General features: G+C 40.9%; 1 protein-coding gene across 1 annotated transcript in view; it reads right to left on the reverse strand.

The window, feature by feature from the left end:
- The window catches only part of cacna1c (calcium channel, voltage-dependent, L type, alpha 1C subunit), a 228,548-nt gene that overhangs the window by 14,792 nt on the left and 188,956 nt on the right, over nt 1-24,800 (reverse strand). Inside the window, exons 34-49 of the mRNA XM_030151107.1 lie at nt 24,655-24,738; nt 14,479-14,664; nt 11,591-11,728; nt 9,181-9,246; nt 8,741-8,832; nt 7,134-7,296; nt 6,783-6,910; nt 6,547-6,643; nt 6,274-6,376; nt 6,017-6,118; nt 5,762-5,889; nt 5,490-5,624; nt 3,335-3,699; nt 2,954-2,980; nt 434-562; nt 178-305 (exon numbers count right to left, since the gene is read on the reverse strand). Coding sequence (XP_030006967.1) covers nt 178-305; nt 434-562; nt 2,954-2,980; nt 3,335-3,699; nt 5,490-5,624; nt 5,762-5,889; nt 6,017-6,118; nt 6,274-6,376; nt 6,547-6,643; nt 6,783-6,910; nt 7,134-7,296; nt 8,741-8,832; nt 9,181-9,246; nt 11,591-11,728; nt 14,479-14,664; nt 24,655-24,738 — 2,071 coding nt within the window. The remainder of the gene's footprint in view (nt 1-177; nt 306-433; nt 563-2,953; nt 2,981-3,334; nt 3,700-5,489; nt 5,625-5,761; nt 5,890-6,016; nt 6,119-6,273; nt 6,377-6,546; nt 6,644-6,782; nt 6,911-7,133; nt 7,297-8,740; nt 8,833-9,180; nt 9,247-11,590; nt 11,729-14,478; nt 14,665-24,654; nt 24,739-24,800) is intronic.

Here is a 24,800-nt window from a genome sequence, read left to right on the forward strand (position 1 = left end):
TGATGTGAGCCAAAACCCTAAAAACCTACAGACTGTTGTATTTACTTGTGCAGTATGATACACTGTTATCTGCAATTAATGTCATTATATTGACATAAATTTTATGATTATCCTGTTCTGAGATGGTCATGTTGCCCAGCACTCTTTGTAAGTTAGTGTAATTGTGTGTCGTCTCACCCAGAGAAGTGGGACAGAGAAAGACTCTCCTGGGAGACTGCCATCCTCCTCCCCCTCTTCTGTCTTCTACCTCCTCTGCTTCCTCCATGGGAGTCAACTGCTTACACGTTTCATCATGATACACCAGCCTGAAGTGTAAAGACAGACGTACAAAAAGGGGTTAAAGGCAGGCACATGCTGTAAACTATTAAGATTCATAGCACGTATTGTGCAGTAGACGATGAAAACGTCATCAGTTAAGATGATTAGGCAGTACATGTCAGAGGAGAGTGAGTGGTCGTCCTCGTGGTACTCCCTGTCGTCAGTGTAGCTCTCATCGTAGGTCTCTTCTGTTGACCCCTCCCCTCGCTGGATGATTGGCAGATGGCTGTCACTAGAGTCCGAGCTATGAACACACAAACACGCAACAAAACAAACGAAGAAGCAAACACACAAACACAGAATATGAACATAAACATAAACACAGAACACAGACACAAAAAAACATGAAGACAAATATGTAGACAGATGTAAAACACAGAAAAGCAGCTGCTGGGAAAAACTCAGGAAGAAGCTTTAGAAGAAAGACTAAGAACCCTATTGAGGTTTAACTAATGCATGGAGGAAGAAGAGGAGATAGGAGGAAGAGGGTAGCAGGTTGGAGGAGGAGGAGCAGATGGCCATAACAGCTATAATTTTAAAGCAAAATGGTGAATAGCATTAAAGGCAACGGCTGGAATATGACACCTGATAGCAAGACTAAGGTGCAGACATCTTTAAAAATCAAAGATGGTACCAGACATGGTAATGAACTATAATGGCTAACGTTGTTAGCTATGGCTCAGAGAATTGTATCTGAATTTTTGCCGACTGGGAAATTAAAGGTAGGTTTTATGTTGTAAACTGGTGGCCAATAAAATATTACAATCAGGTAGTGTCAGTATTTTTACACATCATGTTGTCTATATACATGATGCCTTCATTTAGTACATTATAAAACATTATTAGCAGAAATGATTGAAAGACTTTCAAATATTTGAGTTTTCAGAGCAAACCCTAATTTCCTAACACTGCTAAACCTCTGTATTATTTACTGCTTGTACTCCAAAGATGTCTGGTCACCTTGTCAGATCGGTTTCATACTCCAGACCTGGGCTTCAAGGAGACATCCAGACATCTGAATGTTAGCCATTTCTTCTTCACCAGACTCTTAGCCTGAAAGCTACAACTTTTTCCAGCTCTCACTGAACCAACAGTTAATAAATTAAATCTGAAAGTTACACCAAACTGCTCATCCTGCAGTTATTTTTATTTTGATGAACTGACCAAATACATCTATTTTACTTCCTCTAACTACTGCCTGGTGAAGAAAAAAATAAAAGATGTCCCTTTAATTCACAGCTATTTTAAGACTAACCCACAGCAAACTCTGGCTTAGAACAGCATTTCATTAAAACCTGATGGAGACTGTTCTAGATCAGTTTGATCAAGCTCACTCCACTTGGCAGCTGGGTTACACTGTTGCTAAATCAAGCACGTCCAAAGATAGTGTGCATCAGAAAGCTTATGCCTGTAATGGAGTGCTTATTTCTAGTTCACCTACTGCCTCAATGCAAATGCAAATAAAACTCTTTCTCTTTGAAATTATTACTGAGCCTTTGCAAGACTCCATATCCTCATTGGTAGACAGTTCATGTACTTCAGTATAAGTGCTGTATTTCCTCAAATAGTGGCCGGGGTGTTTATTTCCCTCAAATGCACACTGTACCAGGCCTTTATCTGAAGGACGAATGTACTAGAGGTAGCCCTTTCTTTCTAATTTCCTCTGTTTCATAAGCAAAAATGGTCATATTTAGCACAAAACCTTGTCCGCTCATCTGTGTTGTTAAAATTATTGTACCACACTTTTCTTCACACACAACACTACCTATACTATTTCAAAATAAAAGCACCCTAACATTTTAATGGATATATACCATTCATTGCTTAACAAAACGACACGTATTGTGTAAACGTTGTCTTCCTGTCATGCTCGTATGTTTTTACAAATGACAGTCTTGCTGAAAAAGCAAGATGCACACACCTGCAGTAAGATCGGAGAGTCACACTTCAGGTGTACAAGTGCTGAAAACAACTGGATCACTGAATGTAATAAATGAAATTGAAGGCATGAATGGCTGTCATTAGAGACCCTACTTCAAATTGACTCCTTATTTTGATTTGAGGAAATACGGTAAACACATTTTATAGATAACAGTAAAATCATTAAAGGGCCTCTAGAGATGCCTTGAAGCTGTGGTCCTTATTATACCCATCACACAAGACAACTGAGTAAATGGCCTTGGAATATTTCATGGCAATCTTCCCATTAGAGTCAGACATTATTAGATTTTTGATATTTAAAGATACCTTGACATTGCCCAAAGTAAAGGTCCGAACACATTGTTGTTTCTTAAGAGATGATTGCTAAACATCGTGTCTAACCCAGACCTGCCTTGAAATATAATTAACTGGCAGCAACAACAGCCCTTGATGCTTTGGTCACATTACAACACACAGTCTATCTATGACTTTGTTAGATAGATTTTATAGCAGCAGCATGAAGCCTGGCTTTTGCTATAGCAACTAAAGCAGTACAGTGCATAGCAACATGTCACTATGGCACTTCGACAGCTATGCCTTTTTATATGGCATGAAAATAAACCTTTTTGCACTCACTTAGGGGACTAACACAACACACACACACAACACACACACACCATACACACATGTTGTTCTTTGTCCCCTGGGAACATACCGCATGAGGGAGTCATAAAAACACGTCCTGCTTGCCATCATTAAAAAAGACAGGGAAAGAGAGGAGGAAGAAAAGAGAAAATGAGGGAACTAGAAGGACAAATAACATCTGTCCTCAAATATATTCTTGAAATCTCCAGTTTGTTGTTATTGCAGTTAGATGGTTAGCTGGAAAACTTGCAATGTTGGTCAAATACTGAGCCTTATGGCAAGCAACTCATCTGTAATAATGGACAGCAGGTAGTAAAGATTTAGGCTCTCTGCCCTACTTTAATGCATAACAAAGGAGAAGAATAAACAAAACAGTCACAAAAAAGACAATCTCAACAATTTGGGAACATGACAAGACACAAATCTATCCTATTGTCCAGCCTCTACTCACCTCTTTGGAGGGAAGCACCATGCGGATCTTGGCAGCAGGATGGGGGTGAGTGGCTGTCCCGTGTGCCCATCCACAGTGCTTATGGACGGGCTTGGGAATCTGCTGATGCCCTGGGTTGCCACCCCTGCCATACCAGTGTTGTTGGCATTATTAATGTTGGCGTTGGAGCCTGATGAGGAGTAAGAGGAAGGGGTGAACGTGGTGGAGTCCATGAGCTTCTCATGAGACGGGCTCTCGCCTTCACAAGGTGAGCCCTTCTGACTGATGTGCAGGGGACGCTGGGTAGTGAAGGACTGTGGGAAGGAACCCCGTCCATCACTCTGGTTGTAGTAGTTGACGTGGTTCCCAAACAAACCCCCTGTGCGCTATAGGGAGGAAAGAGAACAATGAGTAACTTGGAGAGGGAAATGAAAGGATATAGAGGAAAAGACAGACAAGAAAAGTAAAGGTGTGAAAGATACAGTAGATGGGTTTCCATAAAATGGCAAGCGAATTTGAAGTAAACATTTGGAAAGAGTGAACCACGTGCGCTTCCATTTACTGGTTTGGATGGAAAAATCTAGAAGGCAGGTGTCGCTGTTTGCAACAATCCACGAGTCTCTGATAAACAGAGTAACAGAAGCAGAGCATTACATTATTGTTTTCCATCTAAAATGACTGGGGAGCCTTTTTTCATGGATAAAAAAAATAGAATTATCAGTCCACACAACCTGCTGTACCTGGCATGTTTTCACACTTTATCAGAGTAAGACACACAAACAACTGATCAGTCAACTGGTAAAAGATATGAGTTGAATGTTCGCTACACAAGAATTTCTTAGAAAAAGGTGTTTCAATTTCCTTTAAATATACTTTGGCAAAAAACCTAATACCATCCAAGCGAGCAAAAAAATGCTTTTTGTGAAGTTCTTGTGAAATTTGGAAAGTTTGTTTTAAGATTTGGCCTTCTTCTATGTTTATGGAAACACAACTAGTGAAAGGGGAAGAGGTGAAAAGCAGAAAAGAAAGAGGAGATGATGAGAATAGTGTAAAAACACAGTTACAATGTTGTTTCAAGCAAAATATCTCTTACTTGTGTACTCAATCACTCATAATTCAGTGCGTTCTGCAGCAAACATTTTCAGCAAATATGGAATTGCAAAGCAAATGTAGATTCATTTAGAATGAATCATACAATTTTCAGTGTTTAATTTGTTTTTAATAAACTATAATTCTGAGCAGAGATTTAAGGAATCACAGCAGAGTAATCCTTAAACCATAATATCAAATCCCCATATTACTAAATTAGAAACCATGCAACAGGAAAAAATGTTTTAAAAAAATTCTAAATCATCAAAAATAATGTAAATAAAATTTGTCAGCATGATAATGTAGTTATTACATGAGAATGGGAAGCTTGTAGAACTTACCCTATTAGTGAACATGCAGCTGTATGAGTTATATTTCAGTCACAGACTTAGAGTTTTAATGTTCAACTGTTTAATGAAGTGAGTGTTTTAAATTCTAAATGTTTTTCATGTTTTGTATTGATTATGTAGTCCTGCACGGGGTCAGATATGGACGGACACACGCTGCCATGGGTTGTTATAAACCAACATGTTGCCTTACAGCCTTGACACAATATGTTGTGTTATGTTTTCTCTCCAAAAATGGGTTAAATTATTCATACATTATCTAAGTGTCCAAATATACATATGATAGCAGGAGAACCCAGAGGACTCCCCAAAGAGAGACACCCTGTTTCGATCAGGGATGACACTCAAGAACTACTTCTTGCAAAGGGACAGTACTAATATGATGAGCCTGGACTTAAGTGCATCTTCAGTGCATTAGACAATTATTTCTAACCCAGTGTTGGGTCAAACCAGCATTCTTAACAATTAGCTAATTATTAAAAATCCCAGCACTTTTCAGTGTGCAGATGTGCATTAAACACAGACATCCAATCATTAAAATGTAGTTCAGCATCTGTAATGAATCGTCAGCCAAGCTGTGTTGAGTCAGATGAGGCTTTCTGAGCGTTTGACCACATGCAGGCATGTATGTGTGAGTCCATGGAGTGAAAATACAGCTTCAAGCTGGAGGCTGATCATGTCTCTCTCTCTTTCTTTCTCTCTTTGGAGAGTGAGTGAGGGTGTGTGTATCCAACCTTTACCCTGAAGATATCGTCCTCAGATGCTGCTGATACGGGCTCCTTTAACCCTTTATCCAGCTCCTCCTCCACAGTTAGGTCTCCAGAAATGGCTCGCCGAATCTCTGGGCCAATGTCATGTAATGTCCGCAGGCCCGCCTATGAAAACCATAAAAAGCTGCATGTTAACATCAAATAACATGCTGATGTTCCCGAAACAAAATGTCTGTACCCACAAAAATCTTTTGTTCTCTTTTCTCTCAGAACAAAAACACAGACTGTGCTTGTTAAAATACCTGCAGAGAAAGGGCTGTTTTTGGAGGCACCTTGGCCACCAGCCCTTGTTCTTTCCTCTTCTTAAATTTCCGGAAATATTCCTGGATGAGGAACGTAGCATAGAACTTCCCGACCGTTACCTCATCATCTGAAATGAATTTAAAAGATGACAGATTACATAATAATAGAATGGATGAATGCACAAAATACGCTTGTGTCATAGTCTGTTGACATGGATAGGATAGATGCCGGAATTAGAGAACGCGTTTCCATACCACCAGCGGGCGGTACTACTTGATCAAGGAGTTTCATGCTGGTTCTCTTCCAAATCTTCTTCACTATGGCCCTTAGCTCTTCGTTGGCCTGCTCCAGGTTACCTGCAGAGGCACATGAGTTATGTACATATAACATGGGCAAAAACTCATCCATCTGTGTCTTTGACAACATTATGTGTGTGTGTGTGTGTGTGTATTGTATGGCAAGTGTGTGCCATGCGTATATAAGTGGACAATGTCATGTTTGGATCTGTTACCTTCTGTCTTTATCCTGAGCGCAGTTCTGACCAGAGCAAAGAGAGTGGCATTAAACATCACTGTCCCATCACTGTTTAGGGGCATGTTCATCGATACCAGACGCTGAAAAAAGAACATACACAAATTGAAATATAATGGCAACTGGCTATTTGCTGAAAATGAACCAGTAGTTTGAATTTGATGACTTGCTTAAGTTGTCTGTATATTTTCTAAAACTTCTCCAGCCTACTATTGCTGTGTTGAGATTTGTGGTATTGTGTTTGTGTGTCTACCTTGCAGGCCACCCTGTGTGGACAGAGCTTTCCAAAGCCAAGAGGAGGCTGGATTCTTCGCAGCAGCGTAACTACATCCAAATGCTTTATCCTCCCCCTAAAAAAAGCAGAGACATTACTTTGTGAATTCAGTTTGAAACTTGCTCGGGGTGAACAGTTATCTGTCTCGACTGTTTGGAATTCAGCTGGTGGACGAATTACTCTAAAGAGATCACATTTATCAGCTGTAAACTTACTTTGCTTCAGGGTCATATTCAGCCCAGATCCTCTTGAATTCATCAAGATGATGAGGCCCCAGAATTGACCAGTCTCGTGTCAGATAGTCAAAGTTATCCATTATGACGGCCACAAACAGGTTGATGATCTGCAGTAAATCAGTAACATTTACTTAAAATAACAATGAAGTCAATAATGTAAATGTGCTCCTGTGTCCTTTTGAATAGCTTATGCCACTATGACCACAACTGGATATGTGATGAATATATTATGTGTCAGTTGCAGTTACTTGTATTTATATGGTTTAGTCCTTTTTTATTCCATCAAGTAATTCCCTTCAGTTTCTTTTCCTTCTCTGTTACTGTACTCACCAGAAAGGCACAGAGCATGTAGAAGCTGACAAAATAAATGATGGCGAACTGGCTGCCACAGTCCTCATTGGAAGTGCTGTTCTCATTAGTTGATCCTTTCTCACATGGCCGCATGCGTGAGCACGCCAGCATGATCTCCTGCCACGCCTCACCCGTTGCACATCTAGTAGACGGACACAAGCGCGACCACACATCCAGACAAATATGCACACACATCGACACAGATATGCATGCAAACATATGCGCACAAATAGTTACATAAAAAATTGATAGAAGCATATGCATAGATGTGTGACAGCATGGAGTCACATGGTCATTTATGCATAAACACACACAATTTCACATGAGTGTGTGTATACAAGACAAACATGACACAGACACAAACACAGACATATAGAATGACATATAAGCAAAACAAGCACACAAACACACAAACACAGACACACATATATACAATGCAACTGTTAGTGAGTATCATAAGAAAGTGATAAAAGGAATCAATCAATGAATTCACAGAATTCACATTCAGCAGTAAAATAGAGAGTCATCAATTCTAGAGCCTACTATTAGTATTATTATTATTATTATTATTAAGTACTTCAGTGCTTGTTAATATGGCATTTCTGAACTGAAAAAAAGAAACAACGATAACTGATTACTAAAGCAGTGATGACTATCTAGATACGCTAGTGCTCTAAATGGTCATACATTCCATGTAGGGGTCAGGACAGAAATGGATGAATTATTGCTGTTTTATGCCATAGAACCATGAAATCTTTCCTTTGAGTCTGAGCTCTTCATTCAGTTTCTGTTTTTGTCCACTACATGGAATCTTACCATCATCTCAAACACAGGACCGACAGGCCTCTGGGACTGGATCCCGACACTTTAAACATGTTACTGGTGGAGTTCTTTACATGGTGTCCTCAGCACTGGACCATAATATTTGGCTGAAATCAGTGTCAAATTTAAAACATATCTGAAAAAATGTGAAGCAAACAGATGCATCTACGAGTGTGATTTTGTGATTAAAGCTGTTAACAGGAGAGTCCATGCCAGGGATTATTTTTAGACATATTTTACTGTCCATCTTGTTGCTGTGATATTATAGAGATCACTGGTTAGTATTTATAGCTACTTTTCAAATCTTGGCACGATGGCAGTTACACCGTCTCATTATACAAACTAAAAAATAATTTTCCCATAGTTGAGTTAAGTCAGAGTCAGCTGAATTTATGGCTTGACATTTATAGATATCTTGCCATTTAATTAACCCACTGCAGTCATGAAATGTCACTGATAACCTCTAATATAAACCAGAAAAGAGTAAATGGAAGAGTGAAAATAGGGGAGACCAAAAATAGAGAACGATTTTTTTTTTTTTTCAGTATGACATTATAGAAATTAACTGTAAGAAACGGAAGATGTGAGAACAAGAGGAGAATGAAGAAGAAACCAAGGTAATAATAAGATGATGATTATGTAAACAGAGGCAAGATGTAGACTCTGTATCAATAAATAAATAGTAAAAATGTTTATGAGAAGAATGAAGGAGGTAAAGCACAAAGTACGTAACATTAAGGTAACGACATAGAAACCTTCTTTACCTGAACAGCAGCAGCACTGCCTGAGGGAACGTCTGGAAATTATTGTTCCTGTTGATCTGTGTGTTGTCTCGCAGCGCTATTTTACCAAACATCTGCACAAAAGGGGAGGAAGTAGTCACAGCACACAAGATTTGATGTCAGCATTGACAGGAGGAAGTGACTGTTCTCTGGGCCAATCAGAATTAGAGGCCAGCAGTCCCTACCCAATCAAATTAAAGTGTGGCTCGCTCATCATCAGTGATACAGTGACAGAGGGACAAAAGGAGACAAAGAAAACAAACAAAGCAAGTAGAAGAGGAGGAAAACTGTAGGAGAGAAAGACGATGGGACCAACTTTGACGACAAAACTCCAAGAGGACAGACACAGGACGGAAGCCAGCTAGAAGAGAGGAGAAAACACAACACAGGAAGGGAAACAGTGGGACAAGGTGACAGCTTACCTGCATGCCAATGACTGCGTATATGAAGAATAGCATCACTATAAGCAGAGCTACGTAGGGCAGAGCCTGAAGGAGAGAGAGACATGTCAGTACCGGTCAGTTACTGTATCATCCTGCACAAAGGCTGCAGACCATTCACTATCATGGAAATAAAGCGGAACACATCCAGCTGGCAAATGATTTAGGAAATAGCTGTTAACAAGTTTGACCGACCTCATGTGTGGACAGCTTTTAGCGTTAACAGTGACAGGTATAATTTAAGAAAACGATTAGCAATATATGAATGATTGTGAATGGATCAGCATACCTCTGTGGCACCACACCAAAAACACTCTAGGACAAATCATCTGACTCAGGAGTGAAAAACCACAGTAAAATACAAACTGCTCTCTGATTTTAACCAGGAGACCAGTCCCAACAAATGGTACATAAGGTAAAGACCCAAACATGGCCATGACAGGTATGTTACATTTACACACCTGGGTTACAGAGCGGAACTGAGCTCCTGGCTAACATTACCCCTGTGCTTGGGAGAGCAGGGCCAAATCATGACAAATTATCTGCATCAGCAAAAAATGTCCTGATCTTTGCAAGAAGTTAGAATGTAATAACAAATCAGCCTTATCCATAAGTGAAAATAGCTTAGCAATGTTCATATACATGTACTGTTTTCTGTGTCACTAAATGCTTGTGCTGTAACATGAAGAGGCCCATCTCAACTAACACAAGAGAGAGAACAGATTATTTTTTTTTCCCCTGCAACTCTCTATCAAATGATTTCATTTTTTGGTGGAGTGCTTCATTAAACTTATCTACTGCTTAACTCGCCTACAGGGAATGGTGAGCTCCCAGGGATTAGTAGTAGAGTGTTGAGGAGAAAAAAAGTGTTAGAAGAAGAAGAAGAAATAGAGGAAGAAGAAGAGAGGGGGGAGGACAGAAGAAAAAGGTACGGTAAAGGTTTTTTACTTCCTGCCTGTACCCAAAACTTTATGCTTTGCCCCTACATCCCTCCCTACTTCTGTGAGACTCCTAAACCTCCTCTCCGATACCTCACATCTTCCCTCTTTCCTACCCCATCATAGTGAAAACTCTAATAAAAGAATCCATGTCAAGAAGAAATGGAGATTAGGAGGGAGGAAGCAAGTAAAGGAAGGGTGGCTTGTGAGACTCCACCTGGATGGATTTACACAAGAATAAGGATCAAATTTTAACCCTGTGTGACCACTGTGTTGTTGTATGACTTTGAGCTATCACAAACATAACTGTGATTTTACAGTTACACAGGACAAAAGGTCCTGGACAAAGTACCTGGTATTGTTAGATACTTCTTTGGTTGGTGGTTTATGACTTTTTCTTAAACTGTCTCACACTGGGTTTGTAAGTGAATATACTGGATACAGTACAAATTCAATTTCCTCTGGGAGTATCCTGATTTAAGCTTTTCTTTATTCCTGGCACTACTGAGTAGGTTTACTTATAATGTATGGGGTACAAGTGTAACCCCTGTTGACCTTAATGTTCATTTCTTTTGTGTATCTATGTTCCACTAAATCACAAACTACAAAAATAAAGTATAACATTTTGGGCTGTCAAAATTAATGCATTAACGTGAATTAATCCATCATCATGATTAATCTGATTAAAAATTTTAACGCAATTAACCCATCTGCAGTGCAAAATTACTCTGAACGTCTCTGGCAATGCATTTCGGGTAGTTTGTCCAAATAGAGTTACTGTCAAGCATGCGCAAATGGGCAGTTCTTCTGGTAGTGACAGGCAACAGAACCAACCCATAAAGATGGAAGATGCTAAACAGCACGGTGGCCCTCTGGATGGGAAATTTGAGTACAAAAAAACCCAAGAGGGAACAGTCAACTGACATAAAGTATTATACACACTCTGCAGGAAGGAGTTTTCTTTTCACCAAAACACTTCTAGCCCTAAATACCACATTAATGTGAAGCATACGTTAGTCGGGGATTCTGCTAGTACTTTGGCTAACACGTCACCCAGCTTGTGACAAACATGTTAAGTGCGTATATATTCCCTTTTTTCTTGAGTCTGTTTGCTCAAGTAAAATGAAACGCCATTAATACAGGTTAAAAATGAATGATATTTAATCTTGATTAATCAAAATTAATTTACAGCAACCCTGTGATTAATCTGATTAATAATGTTAATCGTTTGACAGCACTAATAAAATTATAATTAAAGGTCTAAAGGTTGGTATTGTAGCATCTCAAAGTGGTGAATAAATCTCATGTTTTGGTTACAGCAGCTGTTTAACAAATACATGTTAAATGTGGTTTTCTAACTGTGTCACAGCAGGGTTAAATGTCCAGTTTCTGTTATCTGTCCTGTGTAAACCCAACCCCCTGTTCTAGCATGTTGTGTCCGGTTCTCCCCTCACTTGGAAGGATTTGATGAAGGTCCACAGCAGGGTCCGAATCCCTTCCCCGCGAGACAGCAGCTTCACCAGCCTCATCACGCGGAACAGCCGGAAGAAGGTGATGGAGATCCTGGCGTTCTCTTCAGAGTTCTGCAGTCCCTTTTGGTGGGGTTTGGTGTTTTTTTATAAAAAACACAGGACGCATGAGGACACACGCAAATAGGCAAGGGACACATATATCCACACACACACACACACACACACACACACACACACCATACAGACATACACACCATACAGACATACACACAGGTATAATCACATACAAACATATGAACAAGTTCAGACATACATGTGATGAGACACAGAACATTTGTATGCATATTCCCACCCACGCATACACATGGATGTAAATAAGCATAACACACACATGCGCACACACACAGACAAACACACACACATACAGAGTTAATATATGGAAAGCTGCGTCCTACAAAATCCCATCAAAATCAACTGACAAAAGAGATCTGGGAGAGAATCGGGCAATCATGCTTGTTTTTATAGCCTCATGGAAAAGTCACTTGGCAACAAAATCATCAACAAACCACCACCATTAACTATGTAAATATACCTGTTTTACAGCATCTTTCCCTTTATATAAACAATTATTCCAAAAGTCCTGTCAGACTGGTCTGACTGTGAATTCTCCTCAAGACAGTTCACTGACCCATAAAAAACTAAATTTTATACATAAGATTAGTCTTCACTGATACTAGGCCTTCTCCAATCACTGAATTCCATCGTAATGTGTCACGGTCAAGACCATAAGTACTCACATTTTACATTTATTTTTATGTGATATTACAGAAAAATCGATCCATGAAATGACACTAGTCAAACAAGCATTAACATAATTTCTAACTATTATTCCACACCAGCATGGACTATGACTCTTAAACGGATTTTAGGTCAGAGACTTCTCCCTTGTGAAGGTAAGCTATTCCATCAATCATTGATGTTGACCCACAACAGGTACAGTAAAGAAACGGTAAACTGCAGTCAAGTTCCTGTTCAATAAATCATGCAGGTAGGCTAATTGTTTGTCTGTCACAGAGCAACTGGCTACTGGGAGTAAAATATCCAAAAATGACAATTAGGGGGATAAACATTTTGCTGTCCAGTGCAGCTTCCTGTAGGTAAAATACAATATTGCTATGGGTGTAAAATCTCTACATCTTTACCTTCTCTTTATATCTTGTCTGCATCTTGCTGTACAAAAACATGCTGCATTTGGCCTCACAACCCATTTCAGCACGCAATTATTTCATTTATGCTGGGAATTCTGCACTTTCTTCAATTTATGCCTTAGTAAAGTTTCAGGTACAAGGTTGAGAAGCACTGTAGCTTTCTAACTGTCTATTGTCCCACAAGTCAACCACAGGAAATAACTCCATGATGAAATATTTAGCCATCTTGCTGAGTGCTTTTCTAATACAGATTTATTTATTTATGCTGCTACTGCTCCTTCTCTGGGACAAAAACGAAGAAAAAAACAAAGGAAACAATGCTAAGTATGATGCAGGTCATACAGTAACTGAGGCCTGAGCATGTTCCACACATTTTCAACACATTCTAAAAATCAGTTAGGTGTTACTAGTACCAGTTTATACATGCAACAAACTATCTGAGGTTATTATAGCCATAATAAATGTTAGAGGGAGCAGTTTAAAAAGCAACATCAACCACACATACATAAACACAGCAGCGTGCATTGAATTACCCACACCATATACATAAATGCACCATTGTCACTGCCACAAAGTATAATATAGTTCTCTACAAAACCAACTGCAACTGTCTAAACTATACAACTCTGTGTGACCCAAAAATCCAAGATCATCCTTCAGGACTCTGAATCTGTTTGTTGCCATTTGTATTTTTCCAAGAGGCCATCAATTCTTTATGCTAATCCCACAGAGAACAACACAATGTGCTCCTAAAAAGAACTTGCCTTTCTCTGCACATCTTCCTGTAGTTTGGGATAACAGATGTCATATGTTACTTCTCAACAGAATAAATAAATTCATCGTAAGTATAAATGATTTCTATAATGTTCAAAAACCTAAATTGGGAAAATTCATTACACTGGTTTCAATGTTGTGCATTTCTAACATGGATATCACATTTTTGTTCTGCTGCAGCGATGTTGATAAGTAAGTGAAGACATGAGTTGTCCCAAACTCCAATGTCAGATATGCTGAAAATGACACTTCCTTCTGAGGAGTGTAATTCACAATTCTGTACCGCATGTAATACCACAACTGGACCACAGTGGGCACCATTGCACCATTGAGAGAGTGGGGTAGTGCGCGGAAGAGGTACAGTGACAGTGTGAGAGAAAGAGAGAGAGTGGAGGAACAGACCGAATAAGAATAGTTTGAATTATTAAGAAACATCCAAACAAATAGACTGATTTATAGATATAAACAGACAGACAGACAGACAGACAGATAGAAAAACAGATAGATAGATAGATAGATAGATAGATAGATAGGAACATTGCAGGCTGGTGAAGAGTGAAGGGAACAGAAACAGGGTGATAGTGTAACTATAATGACTTGCACCAATGAAGAAGCACTAAAGTACCACACCCATAAGGGAAAGGGGAGCAAGTTGCAAGCCATGGGGGAGGTGGGGGCAGCGGGTGCCATGGCAACAACAATAACCACTCAAGGAAAGTCACAAGACTACATTTATACTAGACCTGCACAATAGAGTGTCCTTCACCATACACACATATATAAACATGTAAAAGTACAAACAGCAGTTACACAAATATAACTCTGGGCATGCTGCAGAAGATGACAGCAACAGAAGAGAGGTGACAAGCCAAAAGTTTTGGATCATACCCTGGATGATGCGGTAGAAGGAGGGATGGAAGGATGAAGGAATGTAGGGATGGTGGAGGAGGAAGGGAGGCGGACGAGGTTACCGTCGGAGCGTACCATTGGCCTTACCACAGGGGGGTGAGAGGAGGAAGAGGAGGAGGAGGAGGACGAAGAGGAGGAGGACGAAGACGAGGAGGAGTCAGCTGGCTTTAAGGAAAGGCAACATAGATCAGCACCAGAGCCGCGCCTTGGCATGTGTGTATGTATTTGTATCACTGTACATGTATGTTATGTGAGTGTTTTTATAAATAAAGTTTTGAGAATTTTTCACTGGGTAAGCTAGAGTCCAGTCTCAAATAAACCATTCCAAAAGATGAACACACAAATTCATCCAGAGCCGCAACTGAATCTGGATATTACTGCCTATATAATATATGCACTGGCCCTGACTTCTGTGTGTGTGTAGGCCACATGAGACTGAATCAGTTACTATCAAAGTACTCAGAGACTGAAACTTGTAGGGATTGAAAAATATTGAGAAATTGCTGCCCAACGCCTTAAGGGCAAAAATAATGAATGACAGTCTGGGTCAGCTGCAGAGGCGAAGAGTGACGACTGTGTACGTGTGCATGTGCAACATTTATGTATAAGGTCATCCTGTGACACCAAGGATTTGTGTGTATGATGAGTGTGTGTTTGATGAGTGTATATGTGTGTTTAGGGAGTAGGGTGGCGCCTCTGTCACTGTCTGTTTTTCTTTCTGCCAGCTGAAGATACAGTACAGTAACAGTGGTTGAAGCTTTATCTGTACTTGGGTTATATTTCCTAAAAGCATCTTGAGCATGTAAAGACAATGCCTATTTTGGAGGTGTGTTATTCAGACAGCAATTTGATGTAACAATAGTAATCCCATGCACCTTGTGAAATGAAAAATAATCTATGATTGTATGTTACTTGTGGTCCAATAATGTTAAATGAACAAGACCATATCTACTGTTAGGTCAAAGAAGCATCAGAAGACCACATCAAGAAAGACAAGGCATTAATATCAATTTATTAAAAATGACTTAAGATGCTTTTGGAAATAGACGGTTGTAACTACATAACACTACGATGCACAAAAATAGCATATGTAGACTTACACTTACTGGTGACCCCTAGTACTGCAAAGGCTTATACGGATAGAGTGATAGATTAACTACTAATTTAATCTATGACTCGAGAGCTGTTCACTCTGCTTTGGTACTGACCCTGTTAAAATGCCCTAGCACAATTTCCATGCATCATTACCCTCAATCTTAAATAAAGAAGACCTGACACAGCACAACTAGAGATAGAATCTATTAAGATTAACTTTTAGTGCAGGAATAGGAAAGGGGAAAGAAAGTTCATAGGAAGGAAGGCATAAGGAGGAAAATAGGACTAAAGAAGGAAAAGAGTGGAAAATGAGGAAGAAAATGAACAGTTGCGTCTATAACTTCTGTTCCCTGAGGAGAGGAACGAGGTAGAACACATGCACAATGGGACATAGCACCCTTCCATGGCCTGGCTGAAGACACCGTTATTCATGCCTCAAAAGGCAGATGACCTGTGTGACGTACGTCCAGGTGGAGCCTTGCCTATTTAACCACCATCAAACAGTCATCTCTCAGTTCAATAGCTGTTCTTCACTGAACACAGCTGCGTGGCAGGGCAACTAAGTGTTGTACCTCGTTCCTCTCCCTCAGGGAACAGAAGTTATAGACATAACTGTTTGTTCCCTTTTAGCTGATTCACTCGGTACAACATATGTACTATGGGACATGCATTCACGACCCGCAGAGCAGCTACCAAACGGGTCAACTGCCAGCACCTTAGTCCATAGTACACCCAGCAGTTAAGACAGAGTGTGCCACTGAAGGGGCTGCCACATCCAAACAGTAGAACTAAACAAAAGCGTGCAGTGATGCCCAACTTGGTGCAGAGCAGATCTCAATAAGAGATGCCCCTCTGAAAAGAGCCCAAGATGTCACCATGCCTCAGGTGGAATGTGCCCTCACACCCTGCAGCAATGAGAGACCATTGCTGTTGTATGCAAGAGAGATAGCCTCTGCAATCCAGTGAGAGAGGCGCTGCTTAGACAAGGCCTTACCCCTGGCTGGATTGGCAACGCAGACAAACAAATGGTCACACAGACGCACAGGCCCAGTGTGATCTAAGTAGGCATGTAGCACACGCACCGGGGACAGGGAGTGCAACCTTTTCTGCTCCTCCAAAAAAAAAGAGGGGGGCAGAAACTCAAAAGCTCAAAAGCCATGGAGCTGTAATCCTCAGGGGTAACCTTTGGCAAATATGCTGAATTTGGATGTAATATATACCTCAACCCATCTGAGGAGCATTATGTACAGGAGTGATGCGCTGACAAGGCATGAAGGTCACCCACTCAGTTTGCAGAGGTCAAAGCCAGAAGCAATGCAGGCTTGTATGAAAGAAATTTCAAATCTGTAGACTTAATCGGCTCAAATGAAAAATCACATAGGGCCTCAAGTTCCAACACCAAGTGCCATGAGGGAATGCTGGATCTAACAACAGGCTTAAGTATGTGAACTCCCTTCAAAAACTGCATGAGGGTGAGAGCTTGGCAGTACCCCATTAAAACCAATATGACAAGCCGATATGCCACCAGATAAACTTTTATGGTAGAAAAGGCAAGGACCTTCTCCAGCAGCCCCTGAAGGAACTGTTCAAGAGACCACCGCTGAAGCATGCGCCATTTGCAGGCATACAGGCCTCTGGTGGATGACACTCTAGCACTTTGGATCGTAGCCACCACACTGGGGGGTAGACCCCTGGTTATTAAATTTGACCTTTCAGCAGGTAGGCTTGCAGCTGCCACAGCTCCAGTCTGGGATGAAGCACTTCCCCCTTGTTTGATAGAGGAGGTCCCTGCATAGAGGGAGTGGCCACAGTCTCACTGCCAGCAGGCTGATTATATCTGCATACCATGACTTCGTTGGCCACCTGGGAGCCACCAGAATTAAAGACAGTCCCAGCTGTCGCACCTTTTCCAAGACTGGAAGTATCATTTCCACTAGAGGAAACATATACAGGAGGGTTGTGGGCCACAGATGAGCTAGCACTCCGTTCCCAGAGGTGCAGTTTGGTCTGTAAGGGAAAAGAACAGACAGCAGTGCATGTTTGCTCTGGGGTCACAGAGGTCTACTTCCGTCCTGCCAAACTGCTCCCATATCTGAGCCACTACTGCTATGCACCCTCCATTCTCTCACGAGAGGACCCATTTTGAACTTGCAAGTTCGTTGAAATTTGTTTAATACTCGCAGGTCCAGGATGGGATGAAACCGCCTCCCACACCTGGTCTGAATGACGTTAAGCGACTGCCCAAACAGACTGCCAGCTGGCAAAGGCTGATCCAGGTAAACCACTCTGTCCCTCTCTGGAATGTTGGATAGGGTTAGCCACATGTGTCTCTGTGCCACCACTGTAGAGGCCATTCCTCTACCCAGGGAGAGTGTGGCACAGTGTGACACCTGCAAGACATAATCCAATGTAACCCTTACCTCATTCAGGAGAGGAGCCAGAGGGCTATCAGAGGGCATCAATGAGCCCAGCTCCGCTAGACACATGCCCTGGTATGCCTGGAGCATGGTGGCAGAGCTCAGGGTACAAGTGGCACCGGCCTGAGCATGGTAAATTTTGTCGAACTGTGAGGTGGAGAACCTGCAGTGCTAGACGGGAGAGCTGGGGTGTCACCTACACCCTGGTTGTGAGACAGGGCCAGATATGCTGCCAGGGATGGTTCCATAGGTGGAAGACACCCCAAACTGGCCTTCTCAGTTCCCCCCAGGTCCATATACTGTTCATAGCTGGGCACTGTGACGCGAGTAGACAGCGGTTTGTTCCATGATGAGGTGAGCTCAGACATAAAGTCTGGGAAAATTGGCAGGCAGTTCTTAATGGTCATCGGTTCATGGGGCAGGAAAAAACCCACAAACAATCTTCTAAGCTGGGAGTGGCGAGGATCAGCCCACCTCCAACTTCTCTGCGGCACAATCGCACAGGGAGAAGAAGAAAGTGTCAGCCTGGACAGTCAGAGCAGCAGCTGCGGCACTGTGAGCGGACATTATAACATCATGCTCATCCTCTGACAGCCTGTGGATGTCCAGTCCAATGTCAAGCACGTCATCATCATCCTGGGCTAGGCACGACCCAAACTGCAGCTGAGCAGTGCACTCATAAGTTCAACCTCAGCTAACCCATCAATGAGCTCCATCTGGTCTGCCAAGCTACCAGCGGGGACTTCAACCAAAAATTCTCCACTGGCAGACCCAGATGAAGCTAGGGTCACCAACTTGGAGAGGAGGGGGTCACACTGAGTGATAACTGTATTTCCTAGCACCTTTTCCACAAACTTTACCCATCTTTCCAAGGTCGAGTGTGGAAGCTGGCTGCAGAGAGCACAAGCCTCGGACTCTGTCAACGCTCTCCTGGCGTGGACAATCCCCAGACAGACGGGAAAGGTATCATGTAGGTCCTTCTGCAAAGAGAAGCTGCACTCCTCCGGACAAGGGCGAACAGAAGACTTCAACTTTGCCGACTTGGATCTAGTGCTCATCGCTCAAAATTAGCGCTCCGTGGGCAGCCGCACTAACCAGAAGGCTAATGGTGGCTAACACCAACAGGGGCAGGTGAAGTAACTTTGAGCTAGCGGTAGCTATTTGGGACCCCGAGTTAACTAGCAGTAGCTAGCTAGCCACACTCGGCAGAGGTGCTGTCAGTGAGGTGAAGAGCATAACGACTGAGAGATGACAGTTATGTCTCTAACTTCTGTTCCCTGAGGGAGAGGAACGAAGTACAATATTTTGTTGCCCTGCCGCGCACCTGTGCTCGGTGAAGAGCGGCTATTGATCTGAGAGATGACTGTTTGACAGTGGTTAAATATGCGAAGCCCCCCCTGCATGTACATCACACAGGTCATTTGCCTTTTCAGGCGTGAATAAAGGTGTCTTTAGCCAGGCCACGAGAGGGTGTGATGTCCCATAGTACATGTGTTGTATCGAGTGAACTGACCGAAAGGGAACTAATGATGCATTTAAAAATAATTTTAACAGGGCCATACACACACCTTTATGGTCACATAGACTAAGGATGTAACACATTAAACACTACTAAAGTGGATACTACAGGATGTACTCTTGTATCGAGTGCTATCACAGTAATGACCAGTACACCCGCACATGCTCTGATCAGCCTGGGTTAAAGTGAACAATGAGACGAGCTGGGGTTGAAAAGAGTATGTGCACGTCTGTATGTGTAAACACGTCAGATAAGAAAAAAATGGTATTGAGGGAAGGTAAAAGGAGTAAGTTAAGAAAGGAGGGGAGGGGATAGAGGAGGATGAGTAGGGAAGATTTTTGGGAGGGTAGGAAGGAGGAATCCAGGGAAGAACATTGGTATTATTGAACTTTATAACTTTGTCAACTAGTGAAAGAGTGTGTATTTGTATGTGTGTTAATTATTTGAAGGGCCAACTGGGTCAATTTAAATATACTTTGAGTCTAAATCTGCTTCAATTTTTGCAATCAGAATCAAATTAGATTCCAATCATTCCTCATTAAATATCTCATCATGAACAAACACGAAACAAATTAAGAAATCTACAGTGAATTTGTGGCCCTAGAAGAGCTGAGAACAAGCATCATTTTCACAAAAACTAACAAAAGTCCCAGCCCTAACAGGTTAAACAGTAGTGCATATGTAAATAGTTGCCAGATCATCCAATTTCTTAATGGTGAAATTCACCTTGAACTGCTTTCTCACAATCCCCGTTTTTTGTTTTTTTTTTCAAGAAATTACTTTATCACTTCAACAGGTAACATGGGTTTCCTTAGACTGATCATGTTTTTTTGTGTCAGATGGCTACTTCTACTTCAGTTCTTATTGATTAGTCATCTGTTGCAAGCTTTTTAAACTGCAATGTGTAATGTGTTAGGTTGAATAGAAATAGCACAATTATATTTAACTTTATATCAGCTTTGTTTATGTCTTGCATCAAAAGCAAACACGGAGAGACCCATGTTACCCAGCTTGCATTTTAGGTGAGCAAGCTGCACCATACACCAACAAAGAAGAGGACAGAGAAAGAGAGAGAGAGAGAGAGAGAGAGATAAACATCCATAACAGAAGAGTTAAGAGAACTGAAAAAAGATCAGAGAGAGAAGGAGATAGAAGGCAGTGAGGAAGAGCAGAAGAGGAGGCATTCCCGAGAGAAAAAGAGATGCAGTCCATACTGGCATCATCTGCAAGACACCGCTCAGAGCAATCCAATACCAATCTGTTCACACTACTTCTACTCAAACCAAAACCAAATGTGTAAAAGAAACATAAGATTTAAGAAGCACCCGCTGGGAAGAATTAGAGACCCAGGATTAAAAAGTTTTTCTGATTCAGTCCACAAAAAGGGCAGCTAATCTAAATCAACAAGCACCCAACAGCGCAGCATAGTGGGTGCACTCAAAAGATATTTTAGCTATTTAATATTAACTGAAGGAAAAGTGATAACATTTTAAAAGCTGGCCTGTAACTGCACTTCTCCCTGCACTTAGCAATGCAATGAAAGAGAGAAATCTTTTGGCAGGCTGCTACTATTAGTTTCTAATTGCATTGCTCAGTACGTTAAAAAGCATTCACTTGTGCTTTACTGTCTGATGAAATGCAATCACAGACTAAAATTTAAAATGTAAGTCACCGGGTCCCACTTCAAAAACAGGCAAGAGTTCTCACAGGATTTGTGGTGCGGAGGGTTTCTTAAAAAAGGAAAAAGAAAGGTAGCTTGGGTATCTCATCACCCAAATCATTAAAGATCACCACAAAAGAAGAAAAACAGACTTGGGGCATGCCTTTAGGTTAGAAGTAAGACAAGAAAATTATGAGTCATTCAGAAAGAACGGCAAACCAATCAATCAAACCAATCAAACCAAAACAAAGGCAAACTCCAAACCAAAGTATAAAGTGCGACATCAGTGACTTGTATAGATGACAAAGATGGATATCTCTGGCCTGGTGACTATAAAGGAGGATGTGGTATCTAAATCACGTGCTTTACTTTAACAGCCTTGTCTGTAAGTCTATATACCTATAAGTTAAGAATACACTCTTTTCTTTAGGATCACAGCAGGACACTTTAAGGATTCCACTGAGATCAAATTCCTGCAGTAACTACAGTACATCAGAAAAAACTGAATAAAACATACAATATCCTAGCACCATTTCGAAATTACCTGTTGTCATTTCTAAACAGTTTTGTCAGTCTCTCATGGGGACAAATGGATTCCCTATCTAGAGGCATGAAAACAAAAGCCAGGCTCTTAAACCCCTGGGATACACTAACCTTATTTGTATGCCTGGCCAGTTCTGTCTGAGGTGAAACACACTGCATTTCACCACAGGTAAACATATGTGCATTTCCTTTTCTTGCTTTATGTCCTCAAAGAACCACCATGCTTACAGTCAAGGGTGTGAGAGGACTTTGATTAAACCTATACCTGTATATAAATTAGCATATAATTGATGCTAAGTCTCTCATAGTAACCTCACTTAAAACATGGATTCAATTTAAATCCTTTAGGGTTTGCTTTGAACAATAGTTAAATGAAAACACAACAATCTAAATTAACATTAAGGCTTTTCAAAGATGTTCCACAGAGAGATGAAAAATGTGTCGTTTTAGCATTAGGTTGTATATGTGTAGTATAATCCAGTAAAAGTAACAGAGAGCGGGTAGATGTGTGTTTGTGTTGATGGATGGTGTAAAATTGTCGAAAATCTGTGATCAACAGCATATAGAAGATGTTTTAATAAACTATTCTGTTCTGGTATTTGGTCATTCTACAGATCAGACCACAGTAAAGTATGATCAGCTCCTCTAACAAATCAGCACAAAAAGAAAAAATTAGCCTGTTCTAATGCGAAGCACAGCCCAGTTCTGTCCGGCCGCACTTTACCGCTTTGCATGGCTCTCAGACTCTTCTCCTGCCAAAGACCACTTTGAATATCACATGAATAAAACACCAATTATCCCTGAAGTGTAAATACAAAAGACACTCAACATTTGACTTGTGTTTGGGATATTCATTCTTATTCAGCACCACTGTTGACCATAGGGCCTCCACGTTGATAATAAATGAATTCATACATACATTTACATAAATTTTACGGGTTCTGAGTAAATCCATTTATGGATCAAATTGTTCCCCATGTCTTCACATTGCTATTGCTGGACGAAAAAAAAAAAAAAACCTGACTGCAACTTGTATTTTTCTCATCTGAATTGAAAGTTTCCCTGGTGATTTATGAATTTCACAACCTTTGGGTCAAAACACCATTGTTTAAAATTGAATGCCAGCAAATCTTCCTTTTGCTGGTTATTTCCTCTGAAATACTGTAAGTGACACACAGTACCAGGCCTGGATATACCACCTTTATGTCTGTCATGCTATACAGTGTCCATCATGCCAGGGGAATGGACACAATCCCCTGTGACAATGATAAAAGGTTAAGATGTGAAACCAAACCAAATGCTGAGACAATGCAATAGGTTCTATTGACAAATGCAATAGTTTAAGATGCTATTGATGCTCAGCAGACCGAGGCTTGAATACCTATCGAAAGATGTTTCAAATATATGAAAATCCATACAAAATACTGGTAAGATCAGTTAACTAAAGCTGTGTTTGCAGCCTCATTATAGTGCTGAAGAAAAACAGAGAGAGAAGCCGTAGGGGAAAACAGGTTGGAATGAAGTTGTGTTGCAACTTCTATTGTTTATTATCATTTATACATGTATACAGTATAATTAATTTATCAAACTGGAAGATGGAATAAGTATAATGTAATGTCCCCAACGGCTGACATATGATTATAAATGAAACTATGATGCCAAAAGTACAGAAATGTCAAACATAACATAATGTAAGGATTAAATGTTCAAAGAAAATGGTGCATATTTATGTCTCGTGAATAAAGTCTTCAAATGTAACATTTCATTTAGGCTCAATTGCTCTACATCTGGCTGTTCTTACTTCCAGACATCATCAGGGCTTGCTTTAGTCCAAATCTCATGCAGCTGAAGTTTCCTAATCATTTGAAAGCATGCGAGATGGTATCAGCACTCGGTCTGTTTGTGTGTGTGGGAATGGTAGTACAGGCAGGCAGGAAGGGAGGGAGGGAGTTGGACTACTTACGTTAACTTCAGTGATCGCTATGTCAACAATGCTACCCACAACTATCAAGGCATCAAATGTGTTCCATGCATCAACAAAATAATGCTGCGTATGGGTGGAAAGAACAGAAAAAGAATAGAAAAAAAGGACAGAACATAAGACATGTAAAAATGGTAAAACAAATTAAAGGAGAGAGGAGAAAAATAAGATAAAAAACCATTATATACATGACCACTGGATATTTTAGTTGGAGGAAAGAGGGAAAGAATCAACAAAATTAAATGGCAAAAAAGAAAAGAGGGGGCAGTCTGGAAGAGATGAACAGCAGAGGAAGAGCAGTAGCAATCAATCATGCTTGTCCATGAAAGGAAAATGTTTACAAGAACAACAGTAAAGAACAAATTGCAACAAAATCACAACAAAAAAACATCCCCTTTGCTGCAGTCGGAAATGACACGATACGTAAGGCTGTTTGTGATTGGTCAGTGAGTTAGTTCAGTTAGTTAGGGGATTAAACCTGAGGACATGTCACAGTCTGTCAAAAAGTAAAAAAAAAAAAAAAAGAAAAAAAGAAAAAAGCCAGACATTTTAAAAGCGTGTTAGGAGAGAAGAACCTAGCGCCTTCTGAGGATGCAAGACAGAAAACCATTGCTTTTAAAGCTAAACCCTGCCTCTGTTGCCTCCTTTTTTTTTTTTATGAAACCGAGGTAGAAGCCAGTTCTCGTTCAGAGACACTTGTGGCCCCTGAGCAGCAGTGGCCATCTTGGAGTAGGGGATGGAGGAAGAAGAGGAGGAGGAGGAGGGGAGGAGGAGAAAGATCCGACAAAGTAGAAAAGGATGGAGAGAAAACAGACTGACACAGAGTAGCAACAAGAAGAAAGGAAATGAAAGATTTAGAAGTCAGAGAAGCAGAAAGGAAAGCTCACAAGACAGAGAGAGGAGGAGAGGCAAGGAGAGTGAGAGTGGGCATCATACTTACGTTGATCTCACTGAGAATGACGTCTATTATGCTGCCAATTACGATGAGGAAATCAAACACATTCCAGGGATCACTAAAGTATCCCTATACAGGATGAGGTGAGCAAGAGGAGGAGGAGGAGGAGGAGGAGGGTAAGAAAGGCAGGT

This window comes from Sphaeramia orbicularis, chromosome 12 (genome assembly GCF_902148855.1).
Source record: "Sphaeramia orbicularis chromosome 12, fSphaOr1.1, whole genome shotgun sequence".
NCBI lineage: Eukaryota > Metazoa > Chordata > Actinopteri > Kurtiformes > Apogonidae > Sphaeramia > Sphaeramia orbicularis.